The sequence below is a fragment of the Clinocottus analis genome, unplaced genomic scaffold, assembly GCF_023055335.1.
Source record: "Clinocottus analis isolate CAN_PGR_092001 unplaced genomic scaffold, fCliAna1.0.p SCAF_49, whole genome shotgun sequence".
NCBI classification, from domain to species: Eukaryota; Metazoa; Chordata; class Actinopteri; order Perciformes; family Cottidae; genus Clinocottus; species Clinocottus analis.
Window position 1 is genome coordinate 92,358 of NW_027176206.1, and position 25,902 is coordinate 118,259.

At 47.7% G+C, this 25,902-nt stretch overlaps 2 protein-coding genes across 2 annotated transcripts; both read left to right on the forward strand.

Annotated features, from left to right (window-relative positions):
- The first annotated feature begins 5,464 nt into the window (after positions 1 to 5,464).
- Positions 5,465 to 9,165, forward strand: LOC137802086 (E3 ubiquitin-protein ligase TRIM39-like). The gene is made up of 8 exons (XM_068599661.1): positions 5,465 to 5,490; positions 5,592 to 6,184; positions 6,276 to 6,371; positions 7,366 to 7,599; positions 7,736 to 7,883; positions 8,002 to 8,028; positions 8,505 to 8,650; positions 8,734 to 9,165. Exons 2-8 carry the CDS (start codon positions 5,615 to 5,617, stop codon positions 9,163 to 9,165), a joined length of 1,653 nt encoding a protein of 550 aa, XP_068455762.1. The 5' UTR covers positions 5,465 to 5,490; positions 5,592 to 5,614.
- A 1,209-nt stretch (positions 9,166 to 10,374) lies between these two features.
- On the forward strand, positions 10,375 to 25,790 carry rpgrip1 (RPGR interacting protein 1). Its single transcript, XM_068599614.1, has 30 exons — positions 10,375 to 10,405; positions 10,671 to 10,724; positions 15,987 to 16,104; positions 16,267 to 16,472; positions 16,811 to 16,913; positions 17,572 to 17,712; positions 17,932 to 18,037; positions 18,197 to 18,220; positions 18,298 to 18,444; positions 19,095 to 19,168; positions 19,441 to 19,699; positions 19,859 to 19,927; positions 20,028 to 20,078; positions 20,162 to 20,341; positions 20,577 to 20,694; positions 20,836 to 20,999; positions 21,091 to 21,421; positions 21,610 to 21,770; positions 22,418 to 22,650; positions 22,926 to 23,041; positions 23,218 to 23,405; positions 23,663 to 23,719; positions 23,814 to 23,971; positions 24,153 to 24,204; positions 24,328 to 24,406; positions 24,689 to 24,777; positions 24,885 to 25,074; positions 25,158 to 25,242; positions 25,359 to 25,486; positions 25,561 to 25,790. Exons 1-30 carry the CDS (start codon positions 10,375 to 10,377, stop codon positions 25,788 to 25,790), a joined length of 3,942 nt encoding a protein of 1,313 aa, XP_068455715.1.
- The last annotated feature ends 112 nt before the right edge of the window (positions 25,791 to 25,902 follow it).

The window sequence follows — 25,902 nt, forward strand, 5'->3', positions numbered from 1 at the left end:
CATCTCTCAAGGCTGGAACTAAATACACATTCACTCTCCTCTCTGTGTTTGAGAGTGTCAGAAGCAGTGGAGTCAACATTACTGCAGTCACTGGTAAGATTTCGTATTTTAAAAAGATGCAGTGGTTTAGCCCAGTTAGCCATTCTTTTTCAATTTCATGTGATGCAAAATGAATCATTTGAAAGCCCAGAGGGTAGGAATTCATCAAATCCTTCACTGCTCTTTTTCCATCTCAGCTCCTCTGAACACCAAAAGCTTCAGATCAACAGGACGAGATGAGACCAGTATCACTCTGCAGTGGAATCAAGTGAACCCCAATGCCAGCTTTATTCTCCAGTTTAATGGCACAGAGAGAACCATCAGTGCACCAGATAGAGACGTACCAGTGACTCACACAGTCTCATCTCTCACTGCTGGAACTAAATACACATTTACTCTCCTCTCTGTGTTTGAGAGCGTCAGAAGCAGTGGAGTCAACATTACAGTGGTCACTGGTAAGATATGTCACTTATTCAATATTTTCAACCAGGCGTTACACTGATGTTTTCTTATCCACACACCAGTTTACCTGATGATTAAATATACATTTGAAATTAAAGTGTAACACAGTGATGGTTTAATGGATAATTTGTGGTTCATGGGGTTAGTAACTATGTCGTATTGGTCGCCACCTACTGAGTTCAACAAAATCAGTTTGGATTAAAAAAACTGAAATGGAATAAAATGTTAGTTAAAGGTGATTTTTTTTCTTCTCTTTCATGCTTATTTAAATATGAAATGTAAAGGGTTGTGTTGAAGGAGCCCGTGTACCTGGTGGGCTACCAAGGTGCCTCTTCCTCCGGATTAGTTAGGCTGACGCGCCTCTGGTCTGTATTGCTTGTGTTCGGTTAACTTACTTGCAGGAATGATCTACCGACGGTTGGTTATGTAACATGTGTTTATTGTCCTTTGATGTTGTGGTTGTTTTTTGGTCAAAAACCTGTGCTCTTTCCGGGGTCTGACACCTGCCGTCAGTCATGTTCAGATGACTTATATAGTACACCCAAACAGCACCACCCAGTGTTCATACATAGCAACAATGAGTCCCCATTTGGCTCCTACACACCGGGCCCTCATTGATAATGCCGCTAAACATAACAATTTAAACAAAAACAAAAAACAAGGAGACAAATGCTACATTACGACCAAGCCCCGAGCCCCGAGAACTGCATTCAAAGAACTGCAAAGACGGCTTTGTTAATAGCCTTTTAATGATGTTAGATCTTGTCTGTAGTCTCACAGAATGCACAAGTCCCTTTTGGTCAGGAAATGCTTCCCAAACCTTGCCAAGTGGCCATGAACCACGGGGAGCTAAAAGATTCATGATTACCACGATATCTCCAGCAACCAAACTTCTTATCTTCTGGTTCCATTTTTTCCTCTCTTGAAGCAGGGGTACCTCTTCCTTCACCCATCTCTTCCTTCCATTCCTCTTTGCCCTTGTGCTTTCCTCCATGGTCTTTTCCTACCTTCCAATCCTTCTTTTCCTCCTTACCCTTACATTTGTTTCCTAGCTTCCTCTAGAGGTCACTGTGGTGGCAACAATGTTTCCCCTCTATCTGTTGCTGGAGTGCTGAGGCTTAAACCTAGTCCCAGCAGCACTAGTTGACATGTCCTGTATGTCACCAAACAAAGGGTCAGAAAGTACTCCAACACCACGATCCGTGAAGTGAGCTCTGTGGTTGGTGGTTTCCATTATCCCATGAGCTGTGGTCCTCTATTGGTCCCTCATCTTGAACGGCAATTTCAACATAATGGCTCTCATGTTGACAGACATATCCAGTTCCAGCATGCCCTGGAGCTCCTCCATAACATTGCAGCTTGTACATGAGTATCAAAACCATTGTCCAACACGGCGTCACGCCCTTCCATAATGATCAGGGCACTCACGTGTCACGCATTGAGCGTGACTGTCACGCATTTCGGTCTTAAATCACGCCGCCACACATCGTATTTCTAACGCTGAAAAAAACTCCAGGCTATTTCATGTGCCGCAGCGCGCAGACATGACCTGGTCGCGCGCTGCCCTCACCACGAAGGAATCAAGAGCACCCCCTCCCCCACCATCACCCCCACCACCACCACGTGAGGAGCCATTCATTGGCCAATCAAAAAAAAGAAATGGGCTACAGCCAATCAGAAAAACGTATCTTTAGTATCCGGGTAAGACGTAATGACAGGCGGGACTGGAGCCGTCCGGCGGCGCGTATTTGTCGTCGCCCCCCCCCCCCCCCTCCCACTCGTCGACGGCTCCACAGGGATATATGTCACGCTAAGGCTGACTTATACTCTAACCTGCCTTCACAACTTGAGAGTAAATGTCCACCAACAGTGTAGCGCTACATGTACCTCGCTTGCATGGGCGCCGTGCGTTGCTCCGGTGGTCCGCAGCCGCTGTAGCATTAGCGACGTGGCCTCGTCCTCGACCCGCAGCCGCCGCAGCGACAAACAAGTCCCCTCCGGGCCCCTGGTTTTTGACTCGTGTTGAAGGAGCCCGTGCACCTGGTGGGCTTCTGAGGGGGCTCTTCCTCCGGATTAGTTTGGCTAGTTAGTGACGCGCCTCTGGTCTGCGTTGCTTGTGTTTGGTTAACTTCCTTGCAAGAAGGATCTACAGACGGTTGGTTATGTAACGTGTTTATTGTCCTTCGATGTTGTGGTTGTTTTGCGGTCAAAAACCTGTGCTGTTTCCGGGGTCTGACTCCTGCCGTCAGTCATGTTCTGATGACTTGTTCGGGTGACTATAGTACACCCGAACAGCACCACCCAGTGTTCATACATAGCAACAACGTGCCCCCTTTGGCTCCTACAGGTTGCACTTTCAGGTCATATATGATGAAACAAGAGTTTATATAATACATTATTACATTGGAGATGTTTATGTCAGACTTTTAAGAGTAATTAATAAAATATTAATAATCTTTCTGTATTCTCTCTCCATGTAAACAAACACCAACTCTCTGATTATGTGTCTATAACAAAAGGGCCTTGTAAGTATATGCATTTGATTTTTGTGGATATCTTAATCACAAATATATTATTTTCATTTGATATTTCTAGTATTTGTTATTATTTGGATTTAATTGAGCTGTTGAAAAAGAGAAACTAGGCCTCTCTTTCCTCGGTTTACATTAAACCAGGAAATAAATGCTTTACAGTTTTATTAATGCATAAAATGTAAAAGTGATTGGAAAGTTTGAAATGTTATTCAGTCCAGAGAATCAGTAGAAACATTTGATTTGTCTCATTTATTATGGAAGCATCATGTCTTTAATTATAATAATTAACTGTCATTATATTAATAATTGTGTTGAACTTGATAATATCAATGGAAAACTATCCATTGTATCATCGTGTGTTTTATTTACTTTTTGTCAACAGATTATGTTGTTGGATTGAACCTCAGATTGAAGTCATTCACTCAGCTGTCTGATTTGGACATACAGCGTCTGTTGACAGAAGTGAGACTGACTGCTGTTTTATGACTCTGCACTTCATTCATATATTATACAAATTCATTATTGTACTATATTAAAATATGTTGTCTGTTTTGATGAACTGTTTTTTGTTTTTTAATATAGTTCTTAAAACAAAACGGCTCATCACCACAGTTTTCCCTGAAGATTCGGTCTGTGAAGCCATGAGATCAGTGGACGAGAGTACCAGGAGGTGAATGGGTCCGCTACGCAGTCTGTTATTAGACTTCACAGTTCTAATTTCTTTCCTTATACATGAAAAGAAACGTGTTGTCAGATTAGATAGTGCCATGTAGTTTGACCTATTTGGAGAATAGTCTTATATTTGAGAGATGGCTCATCCCAAATACTTACAATTACTACATAACAGTTCTATCCTCTATGTACTACACACTAATCATCATCATTTGCTTTCTCTCTCTAGATATAAGAATGATGTTGTTTTCTAAAGCTCTTTCACCACTGCTCACGTTTTTCGCACCTGTGACGGCCGAGCCTGGAGGCGTTATTTTTTGGGTTGTCCGTCCCATTCTCAGGAACATGATCTCTCAGAATCGCCTGGAGGGAGGTTTATTGCAACAAATGTCAACTTGGACTCAAAGGGGCTTCACAACCCGAACAGCAAACAACATCTTCTGTCCTTAGACCCTCGACTTGTGTTCGGAACAACACCGAGGCTTCATCTTGTCCTTCCTCTCCCTGCAACAAGCTGCCGATCTGCCACCGCTTGTTGTACAGACTACTGCACACTAAGGATAGAAGGATTATCCAAGATGGCTTTAATTTAGTCCGTCATCCTCCTCTGCTCTGTTCCTTCTGAAGGGGGCTTCAGTGATGTGAGTCAAGTCCAGTGTTTCTTTTATTTGGCCCCTAAGCTAATTGTACGTATGAGTCCACCAACTTAACCTCCTCTCTCTGCATGAAAACCAGGACAGGGGTCTTTTTTACAATTTGTTTTGCCTCATCTGTATTTCTAACACAAGCTCATTGGTTTTGCTGTTTATTGACATTCAGGTGATGATTGTTGCACAATGTGATCACGCGCTCTGTCATTCCTCTGTACTTCTTTTGCATTAATAGTTTGTGCAGACAGCATGTTTGGCACTGGACATCTTTACTGGAATCTTACACGTCAATACAGTGATAACTTCCATTTCCCCAAAAATACACTTTAAATAAATGTCTTCTTGTTACAGTTTTGTGAAAACGTGTGTGAATACATGTCGTATGTTTCTGTCCGTTTGAAACAAAGAGCCTTGTGATGGTGAAGGGGTGAATGTGAAGTACTTCCTTGTTGTTGCTCAGTCCAATACAAAACAATACAAATAAAATGTATTATACAATACAAAAGACTTCTATACAAACCCAGTCAGGCACCTGATCCAGACATTACTCCTCCCACCCTGGAGCTACTTGCTGGTGGATGGCTCTAGAGGAAACAAACCGCCCAGAGGGAGTGGTGACAGCGAAACCCGGGAGGACTTTGGCTTCACAGCCGCAGTGCCGTGTTTGTCTTTGCTACCTCAGAGGTCACGTTTCACATCAGCGACAAGGTAAGCACAATAAAGCAGATGGTATATGTTAAAATGTTGATGAAACAAATCCAATCATTTGAAGAATGTTTCAGTTCTTGTCCCGTCAGCAGATTAAATGGAATATAAGAGGGAATAATATATGAAGCCATCAGTCCCCTGGTGGGGTGTGCAGTGAAGGATGTGTGGTACTTTGAAACACTCGCAGGACGATGCATGTTGGTCTTTGGGTTTTAATGGATCAGTTCAATCAATGTTTCAAGCTAAACTTCCAGAGTTAGAGAGGTTGAGTCATGTGACCATGCAGCTGGACTTTGGTCAGTGTGCTTTGAGTTGTTGAAAGTTAACGATAAAGAAGGTTATCTGTTTGTGTGATTTAAATGAATACAGAAGCTGCATTAAAGACCATGAGGACTAAAACTCTGAAGGATTCTGCGGCCTACACTGTATGTTTTGTTGATGTCTTTATTTTTAGGAGTAAATCTCAACAAAACACATTTCCTCAGTGACTCAGAATGTAAATAATTAATTTCTTATTTATGATCAGTGAACAGACCGTCTTTCGTCGGCATGGCGTCCCCCAGCGTTCTCCTGTCAGAAGTGCAGTTTAAGTGTTGCATCTGTCTGGAGGTTTTCTTTGAGCCCGTCTCCATCCCCTGCGGTCACAGCTTCTGCTTCCGCTGCATCACGTCCCACTGGGACAACAGCCCCGCCGTCAGCTGCCCCAAATGTCACACGGCCTTCGAGGGTCGCCCAGAGCTTTGTGAAAACTCCTTCGCCAAGGAAATGTCAGAGCAGATCCGAGCACGGAGGCAGAACGGCGTGATGTCAATGGAAGGGAAATTCATATTTTGTGACGTGTGCGTGGGGAAGCCAACGAAGGCCCTGAAGTCCTGCCTCGTGTGTCTGACCTCATATTGTGAGAGTCACCTGGAGCCCCATCTGAGAGTTGCCACCTTGAAGATACACAAGCTGATGGAACCCGTGGCCATGATGGAGAACCGCATGTGCAAAAGGCACCAGAGGCTTCTGGAGTTGTTCTGCAGGAGCGACCAGAGGTGCGTGTGCGTGCTGTGCACCGAGAGCGACCACCGCTGCCATGACACCGTCCCGGTGGAGCGAGAGAGTAAAGAGAAGAAGGTGAGGTCCTAAAGTCCTCGTCCTCGTCGTGCCGTCGTCCCATAACGTACATTGATGTATTTTTGGTTTGAATTCCCATTTTAATGTTCAGGCTCAGATGAAAAGGATGGAGGCCGATGTCCAGCAGATGATTCAGGACAGACTGCAGAAGGTGGAGGAGATCAGACGCTCGATGGAGCTCAGCAGAGTGAGTCGACATAAGATCCTAAAACAGCTTCAGTGAATGTTTCCTGATGGACCATTTGGGCATTCGCAGAACAATAAACACAACGTACTTCTAAGAATGTAAGAAAACAAGCTGAACACGTTCAAGAGCGTATGCATAGCAGAAAAAGCATTAATAATACAACAGTAATAATCTCAAAACATATATGTTAATGTATCATTATCCTGCTTGGAAACTACTTCTACTAGTACTACTGCTACGTATTCTTCATATTGCCAGTCCTTCTACTTCAAGGAGCTGCATATTAAACGTTCTGAACATTAATATAGCAGCAGTAAAGTCCACCTGAAGCCTCCGTGTGTCCCGTTATCAGAGCTTTGTCAACAACCTGAGGAAACCAGACAGGAAGTTGAATGTCAGTCGACATGTTGAGAGCCGTTGAGAGGCAATCCGAATGCTCCCAATCTCAGATGCTTCATTTTTAAATATCCCCTTCAGACATGTTTGAATACTATAATATATGTTTTCAATGACAATGATACAAAACGTTCATGCAACGTCTCTGACTTTACTGTGAAGTCTGTTGTATGTGCGCTGGAGGTTAAAGAGTCCAAAGGCCACTGTGGTCAGCAGGGTCGTCCTTCAATCAGAAGATCGACGGTTCGATCCCCGGCTCCGCTGGCACATGTCCATGTGTCCTTGAGCACTTAACCCTAAATTGCTCCCGTAGCTGCGTCTACGGAGTATGAATGGTTGATGGCACTGCTGCGGCACCTCGCATGTCGCTCCCCCATCAGTGTGTGAGTGATGTCGTGTTAAAGCGCTTGCAGTGGTCGGAAGACTAAGAGCGCTGCTACGTTTCCATCACAAAACAACAGTCTCAACGATCCTCCTCGTGCACATAAACTGAGCAGAGAAGCTTTCCTCCTTCAGCAGATGAATGTAAAACACTTTGTTGGTGTCAAAGCTGAACTTCAACAGTCAAGCTTTTCTTTCCATGATTCAATGTCTTCAGGAAAGCTCAAAGAGGGACATCGTGGACAGCGTGGACGTCCTCTCCGCTCTGGTTCGCTCCTTGGAGAGTCGGCAGGTGAAGCTGGTGGAGGCGATCCGGAGGAAGCAGGCGGCGGCGGAGCAGCGGGCGGAGAGGCTCATCACGACGCTGCAGCTGGAAGTCACCGAGCTGGAGAGCAAGAGAAGTGAAATGGAGCAGCTCTCTCACTCTGAGGACCACCTGAAACTCCTGCAGGTGAGGAGCGAGCTCATATTTTATACTCGTATAAACAGAGAGCGTTCAAAGAAAATGTACAGACCGGAGTTATGTTTTATCTTTGTTCCCATCTCTTCTGGTCTCTTTTCCGCTTGTTTCCTCTCTTATTCGTCAGAGGTTTCCAGCTCTGAGTTCTCCTTCTCCTGCCAAAGCCTGCAATGACATCATCGTCCACACAGACGCGTGTTTGGGGGTCGTCAGGAGCGAGGTCGCCGACATGGAACGGCAGCTTCAGTCAGCTTTGAAAAAGCTTTCCATTCAAGGTCAACCTCTTGGAAAATGTTTTTGTCAGCATCACTACATCCTGTGAGGAAGCAGCTCCTCATTTAGTACAAACATTAGCATTTGTTTCATGTTTGATGTGTTTTTATTAACTTACAGAGCATGAGAAGATGCAGCAGTACGCAGGTACAGTTAATCTATCATAACCTCACATCGTTCAGCGTGTCAGTTCTCTCTCTCTCTCTCTCTCTCTCTCTCTCTCTCTCTCTCTCTCTCTCTCTCTCTCTCTCTCTCTCTCTCTCTCTCTCTCTCTCTCTCTCTCTCTCTCTCTCTCTCTCTCTCTCTCTCTCTCTCTCTCTCTCTCTCTCTCTCTCTCTCTCTCTCTCTCTCTCTCTCTCTCTCTCTCTCTCTCCTAGAAATCAGACTTCGTTACAATAACATCTGAAAAGGTTTAAAGCTGAAAGTAACAATGATTCTCACTTGATTAATCTATTAATTATTATTATTTTATCATAACATTGCATGCTACAGGATACGTATTGACACCGCTAGCTGGCATGCAACTGGATGTTTCTAAACACCTCAACTGATGGAAACCACAAACAAAAAAGAAGATTCAACCTTTGGAGAAAGAGAATAATGAGTTCATGTCTGTCTAACAGCTGATGTGCATCTGGACCCCCACACAGCCAACCCCTGGCTGGTTCTGTCCCAGGACGGGAGGCAGATCTGTGATGGAGAAGTAGAACAGAACCTGCTGGACACACCGGAGCGCTTCGACACGGCACCATGTGTCCTCGCCACAAGAGTAAATGAAGATGTGTTGAATGGGTTTGTCTTCACTCTCAGAGATGAACGCTGTCAGTGACCTGAGCCTCTCTTGCTACGCAGGGTTTCACCACAGGGAGGCACTACTGGGAGGTGGACGTGGGGGACAAAACAGCGTGGGACTTGGGTGTGGCTCAGCAGTCAATCAACAGGAAGGGCGTGATCACGCTGAGTCCGGAGAACGGCTACTGGACCATGTGCTTGAGGAAGGGCAGCGAGTACCGGGCGTGTGCCGGACAGGCGGAGCTGCTGCGTCTCTCCTGGAGGCTCCGGGCCGTCGGGGTGTTTTTGGATTGCGAGGACGGCACCGTCTCCTTCTACGATGCAGACGCCAAGTCACACATCTATTCCTTCTCGCGGTGCCAGTTCACTGAGGCCATGTTCCCCTTCTTCAACCCAGACACGAGTGACAGCGGCAGCAACGCGTCGCCGCTCATCCTGCGGCCGCTCAGCGGAGCCGACGGAGGCCGAGATGTGGACGACGTCACAATATGATGTGAAGCGTACTTTCAGTGTTTGTTTCATGCGGTGTTTCATTTTAAACACTATAAAACTGTTGATTAAAACAATATATATCTATATCTATATCTATATATATTTAAGAATTTGTGTTCAGTGTACAACAATAACTTTCACACATGGGTCGTACATCTGCTGTCTGACTATCACCCTCCCCCAAAGACCTGTGTACTGATGGATCTGTTGTACATGCTTTCCTCTCCTTCTGCCCTTCACTTGTGCTCAGGACAGATCTTAGACCCGCCTCACTCCAATAATGTCCATCCAAACTGACTTCAGAGCACCTCTTACTCTGTACAGTTTGACAACTGCTAATCAGATTAGCACAGGGATGGGATTAGCCTCCAGCCAGATGGAGCGCTGAGACAGCTTCAGGATTTAGTCTTTGCTGGAGGCTTTACGCACACACAGCACTGCACACTCACAGGTGTGTCGCTGAACAAATGCACACAAACGCACCGTGATGCAAGTAATCAACTAACACTCACGAGTTCCTGAAAGAATTTAGGAATTCTGAACCGTCTGTGAAGAGAGAGCTAAAAGGTGTCGGGGGAGGAGTGAGGGATGAAGAGGGATTAAAGCCGCTATCGTTCAGGCACATTGCAGAGAGCCGACATGCACTTCACTCCACACTGAAGCCAGAACCCGACAGACAAAGGTACGTCTAATATTTTGTTCACTGCTTTTTCTGTCGGTTACTGCAGGAAGGAATAATAAAATGTAAACCAATGTCCTACTCGTAGGTTTCCTGGCATTTCTCACTGATTGTGCAGCAATCTAGACCTTCATTTAGGAACTGCCTATTTTGCTAATAACTTAACTATCAGAGAACAGAAAAACAACTAAGACAGAACAGACCATAATGTCCTTCTGGCCTTGCCTTTAACTGGGTTTGAGTGCGTCTGCAATGTGTAATGGAACGACTCCTTCCATCTGACCGACACATTGCTTGAAATACGAGGTCGGAGTGATTTTTTAAAGCCCTAAAATAAAGTTATGGTCACAATATTGAATGTCCTGCAGTCCTGAGAACCTTCCATGTCCCGGTTTTTAGTCCACATTCCTGTTCTTCACCTGGATGGAGGCCAGAGAAGCAGCAGAGATCAATATGAGGAGTTTACTCCTGTGACGTCTCCAGCGATGGATGAGACATCTGGTGACCTCCCGGTCAGAGATGTGGGACTGATGAGGTCGGGACTGATGCCGACTGCTCCAGGTTTGTGTGTAGTCTTGGCAATAAGATAAACTATAGACTTGCATTATCCTCAAGACATGACATATGCTCCTGTGCAACCTGGAAGGGTTTAATATAAATAATGAGGACTCATGTGTATATTCTCAAGAAAAATCCAGTGAGCTACAGCACCTTTAAGTTAAGTTAAGGTATTTAGTTATGAAAGGGAACGTTATGAGGTTTGAGGAATTCATTGACTCAAAAGTTGTTATGAATTATGGGATAGAAGTGCTTTTGTTTTCTCCAGATACTCTACGGGAAGTGAAGACATGGAAGAAGCATCATGCCATGAAGACAAAAGGTAATATATATATATATATATATATATATATATATATATATATATATATATATATATATATATATATATATATATATATATATATATATATATATATATATATATATATATATATATAGATAGTGATGTCTCGAGAGGTCGGGATCATGAGGTGAGGCGTTGGTACCCAAATAAGGACAGGCGAGGGTTTCTTTAAGTTAAAGTTTCTGTATTTAAATCGTTCTTAACCAACAAATAAACTTAATTCCAACCACAGTTGTTGTACCAAACAAACAAACATAAGTCCTTCCGTCTTCCACCTCACACCAGCTCCCTCAGGCTCATCAGCCTCATCCTTTTCAGCTGTGCAGCCGCCTTCCCCTGCCTGCACTGCTGAGTGGGACTTGTAGTCTTTGTCACTGGGATGTCATGCTGGTTGCAGTCCTTGCTGCAACCAGCGGGAAGGAATGTACCTCCCATTGATGACCATTCCTCTTATGACATCACATTTCCCCCTCCACTGGCTTGAGGCCTCCGCAGGACCAGACAAGGCCCACAGGACATCTCGTCGTGAGAGGGCATCTGCATTCCCATGGTTCCGGCCTGCCCTGTGAACAACACAGAAGTTAAACGCTTGAAGGCTGAGAAACCATCTTGTTACCCGACTGTTGGTTTCCTTATTTCTTGCCATCCACTGCAAAGGCGCATGGTCCGTGATCAGTGTGAATTTCCGCCCAACCAGGTAATAGCGCAGGGTTTCGAGGGCCCACTTGACTGCCAGACATTCTTTCTCCAGAGTAGAGTATCTCTTCTCATGGGACAATAGCTTTCTGCTACTGTAGAGGATGGGGTGCTCCTCCCCCTGCTGTACCTGGGAGAGTACCGCCCCCAGACCCACTTCTGAGGCGTCTGTCTGCACCACAAACTCTCTGTTAAAGTCTGGGACGGCGAGCACGGGGTGGGAACACAAGGCCTTCTTGAGGCTCATGAAGGCCTCCTCTGCCTCCTGGGACCACTTCATCATTCGGGGCTGTCTCTTAGCCGTTAGGTCTGTTAGAGGGGCAATAAGATCAGAAAAGTTAAGAACAAAGCGCCTGTAGTAGTTTGCCAGCCCTATAAAAGACTTCACTTGTCTTTTGGTTACAGGGCGCGGCCAGTCTTGGATGGCCCTCAATTTGGCCTCTTGTGGTTTGACTAGTCCCCGCCCTATTGTGTATCCAAGGTACTTGGTCTCGCTATAGGCTAACCTACACTTGCTGGGGTTAGCTGTGAGACCTGCTTCGCGAAGAGCTTCCAGCACCTTCTGTACCTGGGGCAAATGACTTTCCCAATCGGTGCTATGTATTACTATGTCATCTAAGTAGGCTGCTGCATACTTCTTGTGGGGTCGCAGGACCCTGTCCATGAGCCGCTGGAAGGTGGCAGGGGCCCCGTGCAGCCCAAATGGTAGTTTGGTGTACTGAAAAAGCCCCTCACTTGTTGCAAAGGCCGTTTTCTCCTTGGAGGCTGGGGAAAGCGGGACTTGCCAGTATCCCTTTGTGAGATCCAGTGTCGTGATAAAGCGAGCCATTCCCAGGCGATCTATCAATTCGTCCACAAGGGGCATGGGGTAAGCATCAAACTCTGATATCTCATTTAGCTTCCTAAAGTCATTGCAGAACCGAGTTGACCCATCTGGCTTGGGGACCAGTACGATAGGGCTAGCCCAGGCACTATGCGACTCTTCAATAACACCCAGCTGTAGCATCTTTTTAACCTCCTCCTGAATTGTTACCTTATGTGCCTCTGGCACTCTGTAGGGACGCTGATTCATTACTTTACCCGGCTTGGTGCGGATTTCATGTACAGCGAGGTGCGTTGTGCCGGGCTTAGCTGAGAACACTTCTCTGTTACGATCCACCAGCTCCATGCACTCCTGTCGTTGCTGGGGGGACAGATCCGGGCCCACTTGTATGACCTCTCTTGGTGCAGCTCCTATGTCTTTTGGAGGTAAACAGCTTAATAGGACATCTGCAGAGTGCCATTTCTTCAACAGGTTTACGTGGTACAGCTGTTCGGGTTTCCTCCTCCCTGGCTGCTTTACCCTGTAGTTCACCTCTCCTACTCTTTCAATAATTTCATAAGGACCCTGCCACGTTGCTAAAAATTTACATTCCGTGGTGGGTACCAGCACCAGGACCCGATCTCCTGGCCTGAACTCTCTGGGCTGCGCAGGGCGGTTATAGGACAATTGCTGTTCTTTCTGAGCTTTTTCCATGTGCTCCCTGACAATGGGATAAATGGCACTCACTCTGTCCTTCATGGCCTCCACATGCTCAATAACCGTGCGGTGAGGACACGGCTGTTTTTCCCAGGATTCTTTCGCCAGGTCCAGGATCCCCCTGGGTTTGTACGAGTACAAGAGCTCAAAAGGTGAGAAGCCTGTAGATGCTTGGGGAACCTCCCTAACGGCAAACATCAGGTATGGGAGGAGTTGATCCCAATTACGGCCATCTCTTTCAATGGTCTTCCTTAGCATCATTTTAAGAGTCTTGTTGAACCTCTCTACCAATCCGTCCGTTTGTGGATGGTACACTGACGTTCTGAGGTGCTTGATCTTTAGGAGGGAGCACAGGCCTTTAGTGACACGTGACATAAAAGGGGTTCCCTGATCTGTCAGTATCTCTTTTGGAAGTCCTACTCTGCTGCTTAGGAGGAACAGTTCTTTTGAGATCTGCTGGGCTGTAGCCTTTCTGAGGGGTATAGCCTCGGGGTACCGAGTAGCATAGTCCACTAAGACCAGAATATACTGATGACCCCGAGCACTCTTGGGTAGGGGACCCACAATATCTAACCCAATCCTTTCAAAGGGGACCTCAATGATGGGTAGGGGAATCAGGGGATTTCTAAATGAGGGTCGAGGGGCCACAAGCTGACATTCTGGACAACTTCTGCAATAGTTTTCAACTTCCTTGTGAAGGCCTGGCCAGAAGAACCGCTTAAGAATTCTATCTTTGGTCTTTTCCATTCCTAGATGGGCACCAAGCAGGTGGGTATGGGCCAGTTGTAATACAGTAGCGCGAAAGGACTTCGGCACTAATAGCTGCTCTGTTACCTCCTCTTGTACTTTGATTACTCGGTACAGTAGGCCATTCTTCACTGCAAAATGAGGGTAAGTTATACTGCCTCCCTGGTCTTGGTCCACCCCTTCAATTACTCTCACACTTCGCAATGCATTCATTAATGTGGGGTCATTGAGTTGAGCCGTACCATACTGGCCTGTGAGTGGGGCCTCAGCTGTTGGTCTTTCTTCCTCGCTTGATGACGGCTGAGGGCTTCCTTGGGGCTCCTCTGGGCCTTCTGAGGCTGGGTCCCCCTCGCTGGTTGATTCTGCCGCACCGAGAAAAACATTCACTGGAGAAGAGGTAAGGGTTAAACCAGTCTTGGACACACTCTTTGATCTACATTTCAGTCTAACGGTACCTCTGGATTGTCCTGTCTCCCTCGACCGTCTCTCCTGGACCTCTCTCCAGAGCCGTAGGAACAGGGGACAATCTCTTCCAATTAAAAGAGGGACAGGCAGGGAATCTATCACCCCCGCGTTGACTTCGCACCTGCCTTGCGTTGTGATTAGCTTCAGCGTACAGGTAGGATACTGGCGTGTATCACCATGGACACACGACACCGGTCGTGTCCCTTCCTGAAGCCAGTCTACTCCCTCGACTAACGGTTTGTGGACTAGTGTATAATTACTTCCGGAATCCAGTAAAGCTTCCACATCCTGATTATTAAGCTTCACAGGGCACGTAAAAGCTTTGTGCTCTGTACCCTCCATCAAGGAGGCATAGAGGTGTGTAGGCTGGCTGCTCGCAGACTGTGCTGTCGGCATTGGTTCGTCCCCTTTATTGCACTGCCGTGAAATATGTCCGGGCTCCCCGCATCTGTAGCATTTCAGCGTACCCCTCTCTAGCATGAATTTTTTTTTCTCTCGCTCAGCCTGATAATGTCCTTGTATCTGCTGGCTGGCGTTACTTTGGGCGAATCTTACGGGCTGGGGATTTTGATTTACTGGTCTTGCTTGCAACATGGGTGGCTCCTTTTTTCCCATGCGGAGCATTTCATTAGTGGCCTGTTATTGTTCAACTGCCTCCACCAGGGCAACGGCCGTAGCTGGAGCGCTGAGGCCAACGACCCTCTTTGCTTCATAGGGCAGTGCCCGTAAATAGCGCTCTACCACAACAGCTTCCACTATAGCTGCGGCAGAGATTTTATTTGGATCAAGCCATTTCTTTGTGATGCGTATTAGCTCATGCATCTGGGCCCTGGGTGGTTGGTCATTCCTAAAGCCCCAATTGTGGAACCGTTGGGCCATTCCAAACTTAGTAAGTCCTATTCTACTTAATATTTCCTCTTTAAGGGCATCATAGTCATTTGCTATGGAGCTATCCAAATCTTGAAAAGCCTTCTGTGACTCACCGGACAGGAACGGAGCAAGGATACCAACCCACTGGTCTTCCGGCCATTTTTCTCTGGTTGCTGCATTTTCAAACGCATGCAGATAGGCTTCTGGATCATCGGAGGGTCCCATTTTAGGGATAAAATCACTGGCCCGGATTACCGGGTTAGGGTTTGGTGATCTTGCATTGTGAAGCTGACTTCTCTGTAGCTCAAGTTCCTCCTCCTTTAACATGTTGGCTTTTCTTTGCTCCTCCAGCAGGGCCTTGTTCGTCTCCACCTGGAGCTTGGTGCTTTGCGCCAGCAGCTGTAGCATTTCCTCCATCGCGTTGTCACCGATTCTTACTTGTGCAAAACGAATGGTCAACTCACGGAGGGACATTCGCTCATGCCCGCATTCTCCACCACTGTGATGTCTCGAGAGGTCGGGATCATGAGGTGAGGCGTTGGTACACAAATAAGGACAGGCGAGGGTTTCTTTAAGTTAAAGTTTCTGTATTTAAATCGTTCTTAACCAACAAATAAACTTAATTCCAACCACAGTTGTTGTACCAAACAAACAAACATAAGTCCTTCCGTCTTCCACCTCACACCAGCTCCCTCAGGCTCATCAGCCTCATCCTTTTCAGCTGTGCAGCCGCCTTCCCCTGCCTGCACTGCTGAGTGGGACTTGTAGTCTTTGTCACTGGGATGTCATGCTGGTTGCAGTCCTTGCTGCAACCAGCGGGAAGGAATGTACCTCCCATTGATGACCATTCCTCTTATGACATCACAATATATATATATATATATATATATATATATAGTGTTAGTATTGAGTTGTTGCTTCCTTCCTCGCTCCCTCAGCAGATCCTCAGCGTCTCTTCCGGGTTCCCAGAGAGCAGCTGGAGGATCTGTGTCTCAGCCTGCAGGAGGAAAACTCTGTGCTGAGACAACACACTCGCACACAGGAGATGAAGCTGCGCAGGTAACAGAAGCATCGACACCGACTGTAACCAACACACGACACCTGAGACATCGACGTGCCGTCTCACAGTAGCTTTTACGATCGTCTCCTTTGCCTCTGGGATGGGATATAAATATAAATATATATTTATATGATAAAGCCAAGTCCTCCTCCTCCACTCAGGATGTCCACCAGACTGATGCGTCTCCGTCAGCTCCCTGCTGGGTCCAGTGGGCTGAAGGAGAGGGACATGGAGGCCAGCGTGCAGGACCTGGAGGCCCGCGTGGCGGCGCTGGAGAGCCAGAAAGTCTTCCTGCAGAACCGACTCAGCCTGGCCAAGCAGCACATCATGGACCTCGGAGGACGCACGCCGTACAAGTTCAGCAAAGGTGAGAATGTTTTTACACCGTCGAAGGCAGAGTACTGCTTCATATTCCATCTCTGACCTTCCTCTCTCTTCTTCCTCCTCTTCTTCCTCCTCTTCTTCTACTTCTTCTTTGAGTGCTACTACTTATTCTTCTACTTCTTCTACTACTTATACTTCTTCTAATACTACTTCTACTACTTCTACTTCTACTACTTCTACTACTTCTTCTACTACTTTACTATTTCTTCATCTACCACTTCTACTACTTCCTCTTCTTCTTCTTCTTCTTCTTCTTCTTCTTCTTCTTCTTCTTCTTCTTCTTCTTCTCCTTCTTCCTCTTCTCCTCCTCTTCCTCGTCAGGTAAACATATGGAAGTGGAGGGCGGAGTCAGGAGGGCGGCGCAGACGGCCCCGCCCCGCTACGGCCCCACGATGGAAGACAGCAGGGAGGAGATGGAGCGATTGTACGTGTGATGTTCAGAGCTCTGAGCAGATGCTTTCTAACCTCTGACCCTACATCTTCTTTCTGCTGGTGACTCCTTCTGTCTCCTGTCTGCCGCCTGACCTCCCTGTGACCTCCCTGTGACCTCTCTGTGACCTCCCTGTGACCTCCTGCTGTGCTCCCTCTGACCTCCTGCTGACCTCCCTCTGACCTCCCCCTGACCTCTCTGTGACCTCCCTGTGACCTCCCTCATACCTCCCTGTGACCTCCCTGTGACCTCCCTCATACCTCTCTGTGACCTCCCTGTGACCTCTCTGTGACCTCCCTGTGACCTCCCTCATACCTCCCTGTGACCTCCCTGTGACCTCCCTCATACCTCTCTGTGACCTCCCTGTGACCTCCCTGTGACCTCCCTGTGACCTCCCCCTGACCTCCCTGTGACCTCCCTGTGACCTCCCTGTGACCTCCCCCTGACCTCTCTGTGACCTCCCTGTGACCTCCCTCATACCTCCCTGTGACCTCTCTGTGACCTCCCTGTGACCTCCCTCATACCTCTCTGTGACCTCCCTCATACCTCTCTGTGACCTCCCTGTGACCTCCCTCATACCTCCCTGTGACCTCTCTGTGACCTCCCTGTGACCTCCCTCATACCTCTCTGTGACCTCCCTGTGACCTCCCAGCAGGTCCGGTGTCGGCCAGCAGGTGAGGGCAGCAGAGCTGGAGCTGACTGCGCAGGCGCTCAGAGACTCGCTGCGGGAGAAAGAGAAGGAGATGGAGGGAACCGTGAGAGACAACAGGAAGCAGCAGGCGGACAGACACAGGTGGCTGCAGCCGACATGCGGCTGCTCGTATAGCGGATATATATGAACACAAGATGATGGATGAATAAATACATTCAGCGTACTTTGAGTACTGCAACCTGCCGGTTCAGAAGCTGTTTCTTCAACAGAAGCACAACAGCAGAAGTCTTCCCACAAAGAGACGCTTGTACAAACGCATGTCAATAAAAATAATACATCCTGCTGTGCTCTCCATGTCAGGATAACTATCAGAGAGAACGTGGACCTGATCCGTCTTCAAAGGCAACTGTCGGACAAGAGCACCGCTCTGAGAGTCTCCCAGGAGAAGCTCAACAGCCTGCAGGAGGTTAGGTGACCTTATTAGTGGATAAATCATGAATTCATAATGTATATTATGATATTTAGTTATTTAGTTACAGTAGCTTAAGAATTGGGGTTCAGCACTTTCTTCATTTCCACAGATTGACACAAGACAAACATGTAAATGTCTTTTCTTTCCTTCCAGGCATATGAGAATCAGCTGGATGAGGTAACTTCCTCACACACAGCTTCATGAACACCTGCAGCAGTCTGAGGCTCATATTCATGCTGAGGGTCATGTTTCAGCGTCAGAGGTCCCTGAGTGACAGCCAGAGAGCGCTGCTGCAGAAGGTGGAGGAGCTGACGGAGCAGCTGAAGCAGGAGAGACACAGAGCGCTGGAGCTGGAGGGACGAGTTAGCACCACCACGCTGTCTCTGCAGACCCTGGACAAGGTGCCGCACCATGCAACATGTTATGAACCCTGACTGAGACTCATCACCATGCAACATGTTATGAACCCTGACTGAGACTCATCACCATGCAACATGTTATGAACCCTGACTGAGACTCATCACCATGCAACGTGTTATAAACCCTGACTGAGACTCATCACCATGCAACGTGTTATGAACCCTGACTGAGACTCATCACCATGCAACATGTTATGAACCCTGACTGAGACTCATCACCATGCAACGTGTTATAAACCCTGACTGAGACTCAGCACCATGCAACGTGTTATAAACCCTGAGACTCATCACCATGCAACATGCTATGAAGCCTGACTGAGACTCATCACCATGCAACATGTTATGAAGCCTGACTGAGACTCATCACCATGCAACGTGTTATAAACCCTGACTGAGACTCAGCATCATGCAACATGCTATGAAGCCTGACTGAGACTCAGCATCATGCAACGTGTTATGAACCCTGACTGAGACTCATCACCATGCAACGTGTTATGAAGCCTGACTGAGACTCAGCACCATGCAACGTGTAATAAACCCTGACTGAGACTCAGCATCATGCAACGTGTTATGAACCCTGACTGAGACTCAGCATCAACGTGTTCTACGTGTTTCATGTAACTCACTTTCAGCTTCAGGACCGTTTGTCTGACCTGGAGGGAGAGAGGGATCTAATAAAAGAAAACTATGACTGTCTGTTAGAAAGGTGAGTGTTAAAGTCTTCAGGGCCCTGAAACAGTCTATAAGATGTTGTGACTCACATTAACCAGAAGGTTTTAGGGATCATACGTTGGCTTCTCTGGTAATGGAGATGCACGGTCAATGCAACGTGCAGCAGAACCTGACTTGAGATTAAAGTTATGTCCAGATGAAAATGTCTTTATTTATTTAAGGACTACACAAGTACACAAGTCCTAACACATTAGAATGACTTCTGAACGTTTCACCTTGCTTTATATTCCCCCTTTTCCTTCCTAGTACTTTATCTGTGCAAAGCAATCACGATGACAAGGTGGAAGGACACCGAGGAGTGAACCAGAGGAGGGAGGAACAGGGAGAACACAGCAGCAGGATGGACATCCTGAGGCTTGAAGAAATGCTGCAAGCAGAGAGGATGGAGAGAGGCAGGCTGGAGCTGGAGAAGGAGAAACTGAGACAAGAGAAGGAGATGTTGGAGGAGAAGAGGGAGCGAGAAAGAGGTAGGACTCTCAGCATGGAGGCACTGAGAAGGGATGGGGTTAGTTAAGGAAGGAATACTTATTGAAATAAGACCCGACACCTGGAGCCTCCACTCTTCCAGTGCCAAACGGGATCTTCATCTCCAATCAGTTATTTACTCGTTGGCCCTGTGTTGTTTCCTCTAGAGTGTTCTTCTGTGACCGCCATGGACCAGCAGGTGGACCAGGAGTTCCAGTACAGAAAGCAGATCTCTGCTCTTCAGGACAGACTGGACTCTGTCACCAAGGTCAGAGATGGAGGACTGAGTAACAGCTGTTCCACACATCTGTCTCCTCCGAGTTTTCTGGGTGCGATCCTCTTTTCATCGTCTCTCTTCTCTCTTCCAGGAGTTTGACATGAGTGTTGAGGAGCTCAGTGAAACTCTCATCCAGATCAAGGTTTGCACAACCTTTCTCTCGTTTTAATCTGTTCAGACTTTATTGCATTTGAACCTTATTGCCTTCTTTCCCTCCATCTGCAGGCATTCAGGATGCAGCAGGAGAGCAGGGCGGGGCTGGCGTTCCTGCAGGCGGATGGGAAGGTGGAGGCTCCGCCCCGCGAGCTGCTGAACATCCAGGCGTCGCACGCCGAGACTGTGCTGGAGTTACAGAAAACCAGAAACCTTCTCCTGCTGGAGCACCGGATCAGTAAAGACCTTCAGGTACACACACACACACACACACACACACACTCACACACACACACACACACACACACACACACACACACACACTCACACACACACACACACACACACACACACACACACACACACACACACACACACACACACACACACAATGAACACCTTTGTAAAATTCATGTACACGACACTAAATCAGCATGTTTCTCCTACTTTTACTGACCTGGTCTTTGGTCAAACTCTTGTTCCCCAGGAAGAGTTGATCACGGTCAAGCAGAAGATGGAGAGAGAGATGGAGGAGAGCCGGCGGCGGATCTCAGAGAAAGACAAACTTTTATCAAAAAAAGCTCTTCAGATCAACGCTTTACAAGGTACATGAAACACTCTTTTCTCTCCCGTGTGATTCCTCGTCTGTTCCTTCTGTGCTCTCTGTGATCGTGACATGCAGGAGGAGTTCATACATCTGGGTAGTTAAACTCTAAAGTGTGTATGTTTCCACCTGTCCTCTGAAGCTCAGGTGAAAGAGTTAGCGTACAGCGCCAGGAGCTGCAAGCGGACCATACCGATGCAGTACACCTGGCCCGCTGGAGACCAGGAGGAGGTAGAGCCCGTTGAGGAGGACATGGCTTTTTCTCAGCTGAAGGCTGGGGAGTCACTGTTGGAGATCCACCTTAAGGTCTAGAAAAACTCTAGATGTTGTACCTGAATCAGTGTTTTCATTTCAAGCTTCCTGTGGAGATGAAACCTGGGTTACTTTGCACCTTCAGGCCGCCACCTTCACCCCGGCAGGGCTTCGCACCATGGGCAGCACCCACCTGGAAGACATCGTGACCTTCTGCACCTACGGCCTTCTGGACTTTGAAGTGCACTCCACCCCTCTGGTCTGCGGCGGCCAGCCAGACTACGGCTTCACGTCACGCTACGCTCTCACGGCAAGAGATCTGGGGAGGCTGGGAGCTCAAGGGTCAAAGGTCGGAGTGGAGCTCCACCAGGCGCTCGGGGGGGTCAGGTTCGTGACGCATGGAAGTGGACAGATGTCCCTCATGGGTGCGATGGAGCGGAGAGGCGAGCGCGTCGCTGGACACGTCAACATCACAGGTGGGCGTGGTCTCCATCCAGGTAACATTTTGGATGCGATGCAACTTTCCCTGCTCAGTTTGTCAACATGCCGTCATTGCCAGTATGATATCACTTTACTGAGTATTACATACTGCACTGTGTGAGGTAATCGTCACGCTTTTGATAAATACCTTTCTGAACGATCCGCCCGTCTGTCTCCGTCCAAGGCTCTGAGGGTGCGCTTGTTGGCGTTGTGGATTTCTGGGTGCGCCTGTTCAATCCTGCAGAGCCCATCGACCCTGTGGCAGCGAGAGGAGCTGACGGGCGACCAGCGGCACGGAGGAGTCCTCTGCACAGCTCTCTCGGCTGGCAGGAGGCTGGTCACCAGGTACAACGTGGATATGTTGGTGCTGTGTAGCCATGGAGGTTGTTTGGGCTTCATTGTCTTCAGAATGTGGTTTTCTGTAACGCTCAGTCTAGCGGTCCGCCCCTTCAGGGTCAGTGAGGTGCAGCAGGACAAGAGCGAGGCCTCTGGCCTCCACAGGTTCCTTTTTAAATCCCTCAGTCCAATCACCTGCAACACACATGAACAGTGTAACAGCGCCCCCCTCAGGCAGCAGGGTGAACAGCATGCATGTGCATCGTCTTCATACGGCCAGCGTGAAGGGTCACGCCGGCCCTCCACTGGTCAGAAGCTCTTTTCGTTCTAACTAGTTTTCTCCTGTTCACTGGTCGATACCTGTCCTGTCTCTTCTTACTGTTGTTGTTTTGTGCCAGACTCACTCTGATGATTATTGATACCACATAACAATAAGTCAGTAACAACACAGCATTGGGAGATGGTGGGGAGGGAACATGAAGGTTTCTAGAGACAGGCAGTTATTCTACCTCAGTGAACATGGAAGAAAACCTCTTTCTACCAGAGAATCCTCCTGGAGGCAACAGTCACAGTGAGGTCTGTGGTTTAGCTCCTGAAACAGAGATATGTTCATTTGGAAATCAGCACAATTCATTTTTCCCCAACGCTGTTTGCAGGAGTTGCATGACTACGGGGGCGGGATCCCCAGTGAGCTGCTGGTTGCGTTGGAGCGCTGCTCGGGTCTGAGCGCCCGCTGGCCGGGGCTCCTCCCTGACGCCTACCTGACTTACAGGTTGTACGACCTGCCGCCTCACGTCTCTCAGACGGTCCGGTCCACCGCGGACCCGGTGTTCAGTGATGCTACCAGCTACCCGCTAGCTGTGACCGCCGATGTGTTGCACTACCTGAGGTAGACTCGACAAGCAAAGATGTAGTATTTTAGAAATATGTTAGAAATTGAGATATATTAAAGAGGACGTTCACCTGGTGGGGAGCTTTCTTACATGTACAAGTTGTTTGTGTCTGTGTCTGTTTTTAAAGAGTGAAGTTAACACTGGGATGAATGAATGAATATCCGAATGAACTTGAGGACGATCTTAATATTTCTTCTTTTTTTACGTTGGTGCTTTAGATAATCCATATTTTTGCTAAAATATGACACTATTCCTCTCTGCCGGTGTCCAGGTCCAGCAGTTTGTGGGTGTATGTGTTTGATGACAGTGAGGACCAGATGCCACCAGCCTATCTGGCCAAGACGCCCATCCCACTGCGAGCGCTGGCCTCTGGCCGCCAGATCAGAGGTGAGAGAAACAACAACGACGTGATTATACTTCACCTGCAACGAGAGGATGCATTCATTTCCATGAACGTGGAAGCCAGCATCTTATATTCACATGACTGCATCACATATTAACACATAAACTACCCAATCGTCAGTTCAGGAGTGTTTCACCCGTCTCTCTCTCGCCCCGGCCAGGTGACTATGTTCTGAGGGACCCGGCCGGTGGACCTCGGGGGATGGTCAGGGTCCTGATCAAATGGAAGTACCCCTTTCATCCGTCGGTGGAGCCTGGGCTCGGTACACAGGACATGGAAAGATCTGAGAAGGAGGAGAGGAGGAGAGAGGAGGCTAAAGCATCTCAGAGGCCGATAGCCAAGCCCAGAGTCAAGGTGATCTGATGTATTCTAGTGGGTCAAAAGGTTTGGGAGTTACTGGTAACGATCTGGAGAACTGATGCAGTGTTTCATGAGCATTGGTTTGAAACTGAGGGAAAGCAATGTCACCCTTAACCCTCTTCCAAAGTGAATGTCCCTCTCAGGAGCATTTCAGTTGCTCGTATGACTTTGAATGTGTAAATGCTGAAATGAATCACAGAGCGACGCCCCAGCGTGATGCCTGCTGCTCTGTGTCTTCACTGCAGATTCAGCTGCTCGAGCCAAGAGAAAGCAAAGCAGTGCAGAAAGAGACTAAAGCTTTGGTGAGGTGTTTAGCATCAGCCAGAGCAGCACATGTACAGCTGAGCTGTTTCGTCATCATTCACACTGCAACTCTTGTCTTCACTTGTTTTACAGCCACGGCCTCCAGCTGAGAAACAGAGAAGTTCACAGAAGATACAAGCAGAGCGACCGCTGGCTGCAGGCAGGAAGAGAGCCAGCAAGAGGTCACCTGACCTCTACCCCGACACACCTGAGCCTCGACGGACCACGCCCTCCCACCAACCAACGAGGACGTAGGTTTCCTTTCCCTTGTCAGAAATCCACTTGGTGATCTTGTAGAAGTCGGTGAACTCCGTGGAGTTCTCTGGATTTGTACAGAAGGACAAAAAAGGGAAACTTCTGGAAACAGCCTTCACTAAAAGCTTTAAGAGATTATAATTCTTAGAAACTGTTCTGGTTTTAATCTTTTTCAAGATCTTCACCGGCCACGCTGTCGAGGGCGAGCTCTGCTGATGCCAGGATTCAGGTAGCAGCTCTCTTCAAACAATATCTGATAACTAGCGTTAGTGTGATGCTGTGCAATGAGGAACACAGATATTTAGGATTGGAAGAGAGTGGCAGGTCAATGATATCTCATTTATTCACTCAGGACCTCACCTCTGTGGATCAGGAGTCAGCGGAGGAAGAGGAGGAGGATGAAGAGGAGGAAGAGGAGAGGAGTGAGAGTGGTAACGATTAATGTAACCTTCATTGTAGGCTTTCACACTGGCTTTGAATGTCTTGCATTCATTTGAACTCTCACGATGCCAGTGTTTAAATATTCAATAAGGTTTTATATAAGAACCCATTTGACCTCAAAACCTTTACAAAATCTATATATTTTATTATTTTACAAAACATAGATATTTACTTTACAAAATCTCCCTGGAACGCATATGAAGCAGTCATGGACCAGGCTTTTGTTTTCACTTTGAGAATACAATCACGAGTTCTTCCTGTTTGACTATCAGCTGCTGCAGACGTCAGTGAAGAGTCTTCAGCATCCAGTTCCTCACAAAGCGACATCGTCGTCATTCCAGCAAAACGTAAAATGAGGAAGGTAGGAACGTGACTGAGAGAGAGGAATGAACGAGACGTGTGATGGTTACCTGTAAACGGTCCACCACGAGGTCAGACCACATGACCAGCTGCTGTTCTCTGTTCCAGGGCAACAAGCTGAGGGTTGAGATCCTGTCCCTGTCCTTCGAGCCGTCCTCGCGCGTGGCGCTGGACGCCTCGGTGCAGCGCGTTTACGTGGAGTACCGGCTGCTGGGCGTCCCGATGGAGAGCACAGAAACACCCGTGTCGCTCCGCAAACCCACAGAGGGAGAGGAGGTTCACTACAACTTCACACGAGGTGAGAGCGGGCCGGCTCTCATCGTTGTTTCTGGAAAGTTTGAGTTGTTTTATAACTTTAACATCCTCTTGTTTGTCTCTCAGTGATTTATGTGGATGGTTCACAGTCAGCTCCACTCAGACAGCATCTCTACACCATGCTGGAGGGCACTGACCCCAACCAGGGCAGGTAGGGGCCTCACCTAACCTCAAATATGAGCGAAAGCATCAGTTTAGTTCCCTGCAACGTTTGGATGTGTCCAGACACAAACCACACTGAGGTGTCTGTCTGTGTGTCACGGCCAGGTTAAAGTTCACAGTGGTCAGTGAGCCGATGGACGACGATGACGAGTGCGTGGATGTCGGACACGCTTTCCTGGACCTGCAGGAGCTGCTGCTCACTGGAAATGATGTCAGCGACCAGCAGATTGATGGTAGGTGTTGTGTTCGTGTCTCTGATAGCTTGTGACGAGGACAGTGTGTGAGCCGTGTCTCTGTCTTCCTCCAGTGGTGAGTGTGGATGAGGACAAGGAGGCGATAGGAAACCTGAAAGTGTCTCTGGAAGCAGGGAAAGCTCTGACTGGGATTTACCAGGAGTTTCACCAGAGAAGTGAGACGAAGACAGAAGACGACACAGATGAAGAGGAGGAGGACAACGAATTAAAGGAGCAAGAGGAAGAGGAAGAGAAGAAAAAAGATCACATACAGATAGATGACGATGACGATAGTGACTTCTGAAGGCAATTAGTTAGAGACTCATCAAGGAGTGATGTTCTGTAGGAAATAGTTTTATTTCACCGTTTGTAGCCTCTTCAACATTTCACAAAGCAATTAAATAAAGAGAAATGTT

What these genes read in the sequence shown, in the direction of transcription:
- rpgrip1 (XM_068599614.1), top strand. Translation starts at nt 10,375, where the DNA reads ATGAGGTCGGGACTGATGCCGACTGCTCCAG. An exon ending in ACTGATGCCGACTGCTCCAG is followed by an intron (nt 10,406 to 10,670) that starts GTTTGTGTGTAG and finishes TGTTTTCTCCAG; the next exon opens with ATACTCTACGGGAAGTGAAG. An exon ending in GGCCGATAGCCAAGCCCAGA is followed by an intron (nt 23,406 to 23,662) that starts GTCAAGGTGATC and finishes TCTTCACTGCAG; the next exon opens with ATTCAGCTGCTCGAGCCAAG.
- LOC137802086 (XM_068599661.1), top strand. Translation starts at nt 5,615, where the DNA reads ATGGCGTCCCCCAGCGTTCTCCTGTCAGAAGTGCAGTTTAAGTGTTGC. An exon ending in GAGAGAGTAAAGAGAAGAAG is followed by an intron (nt 6,185 to 6,275) that starts GTGAGGTCCTAA and finishes TTTAATGTTCAG; the next exon opens with GCTCAGATGAAAAGGATGGA. An exon ending in CATGTGTCCTCGCCACAAGA is followed by an intron (nt 8,651 to 8,733) that starts GTAAATGAAGAT and finishes CTTGCTACGCAG; the next exon opens with GGTTTCACCACAGGGAGGCA.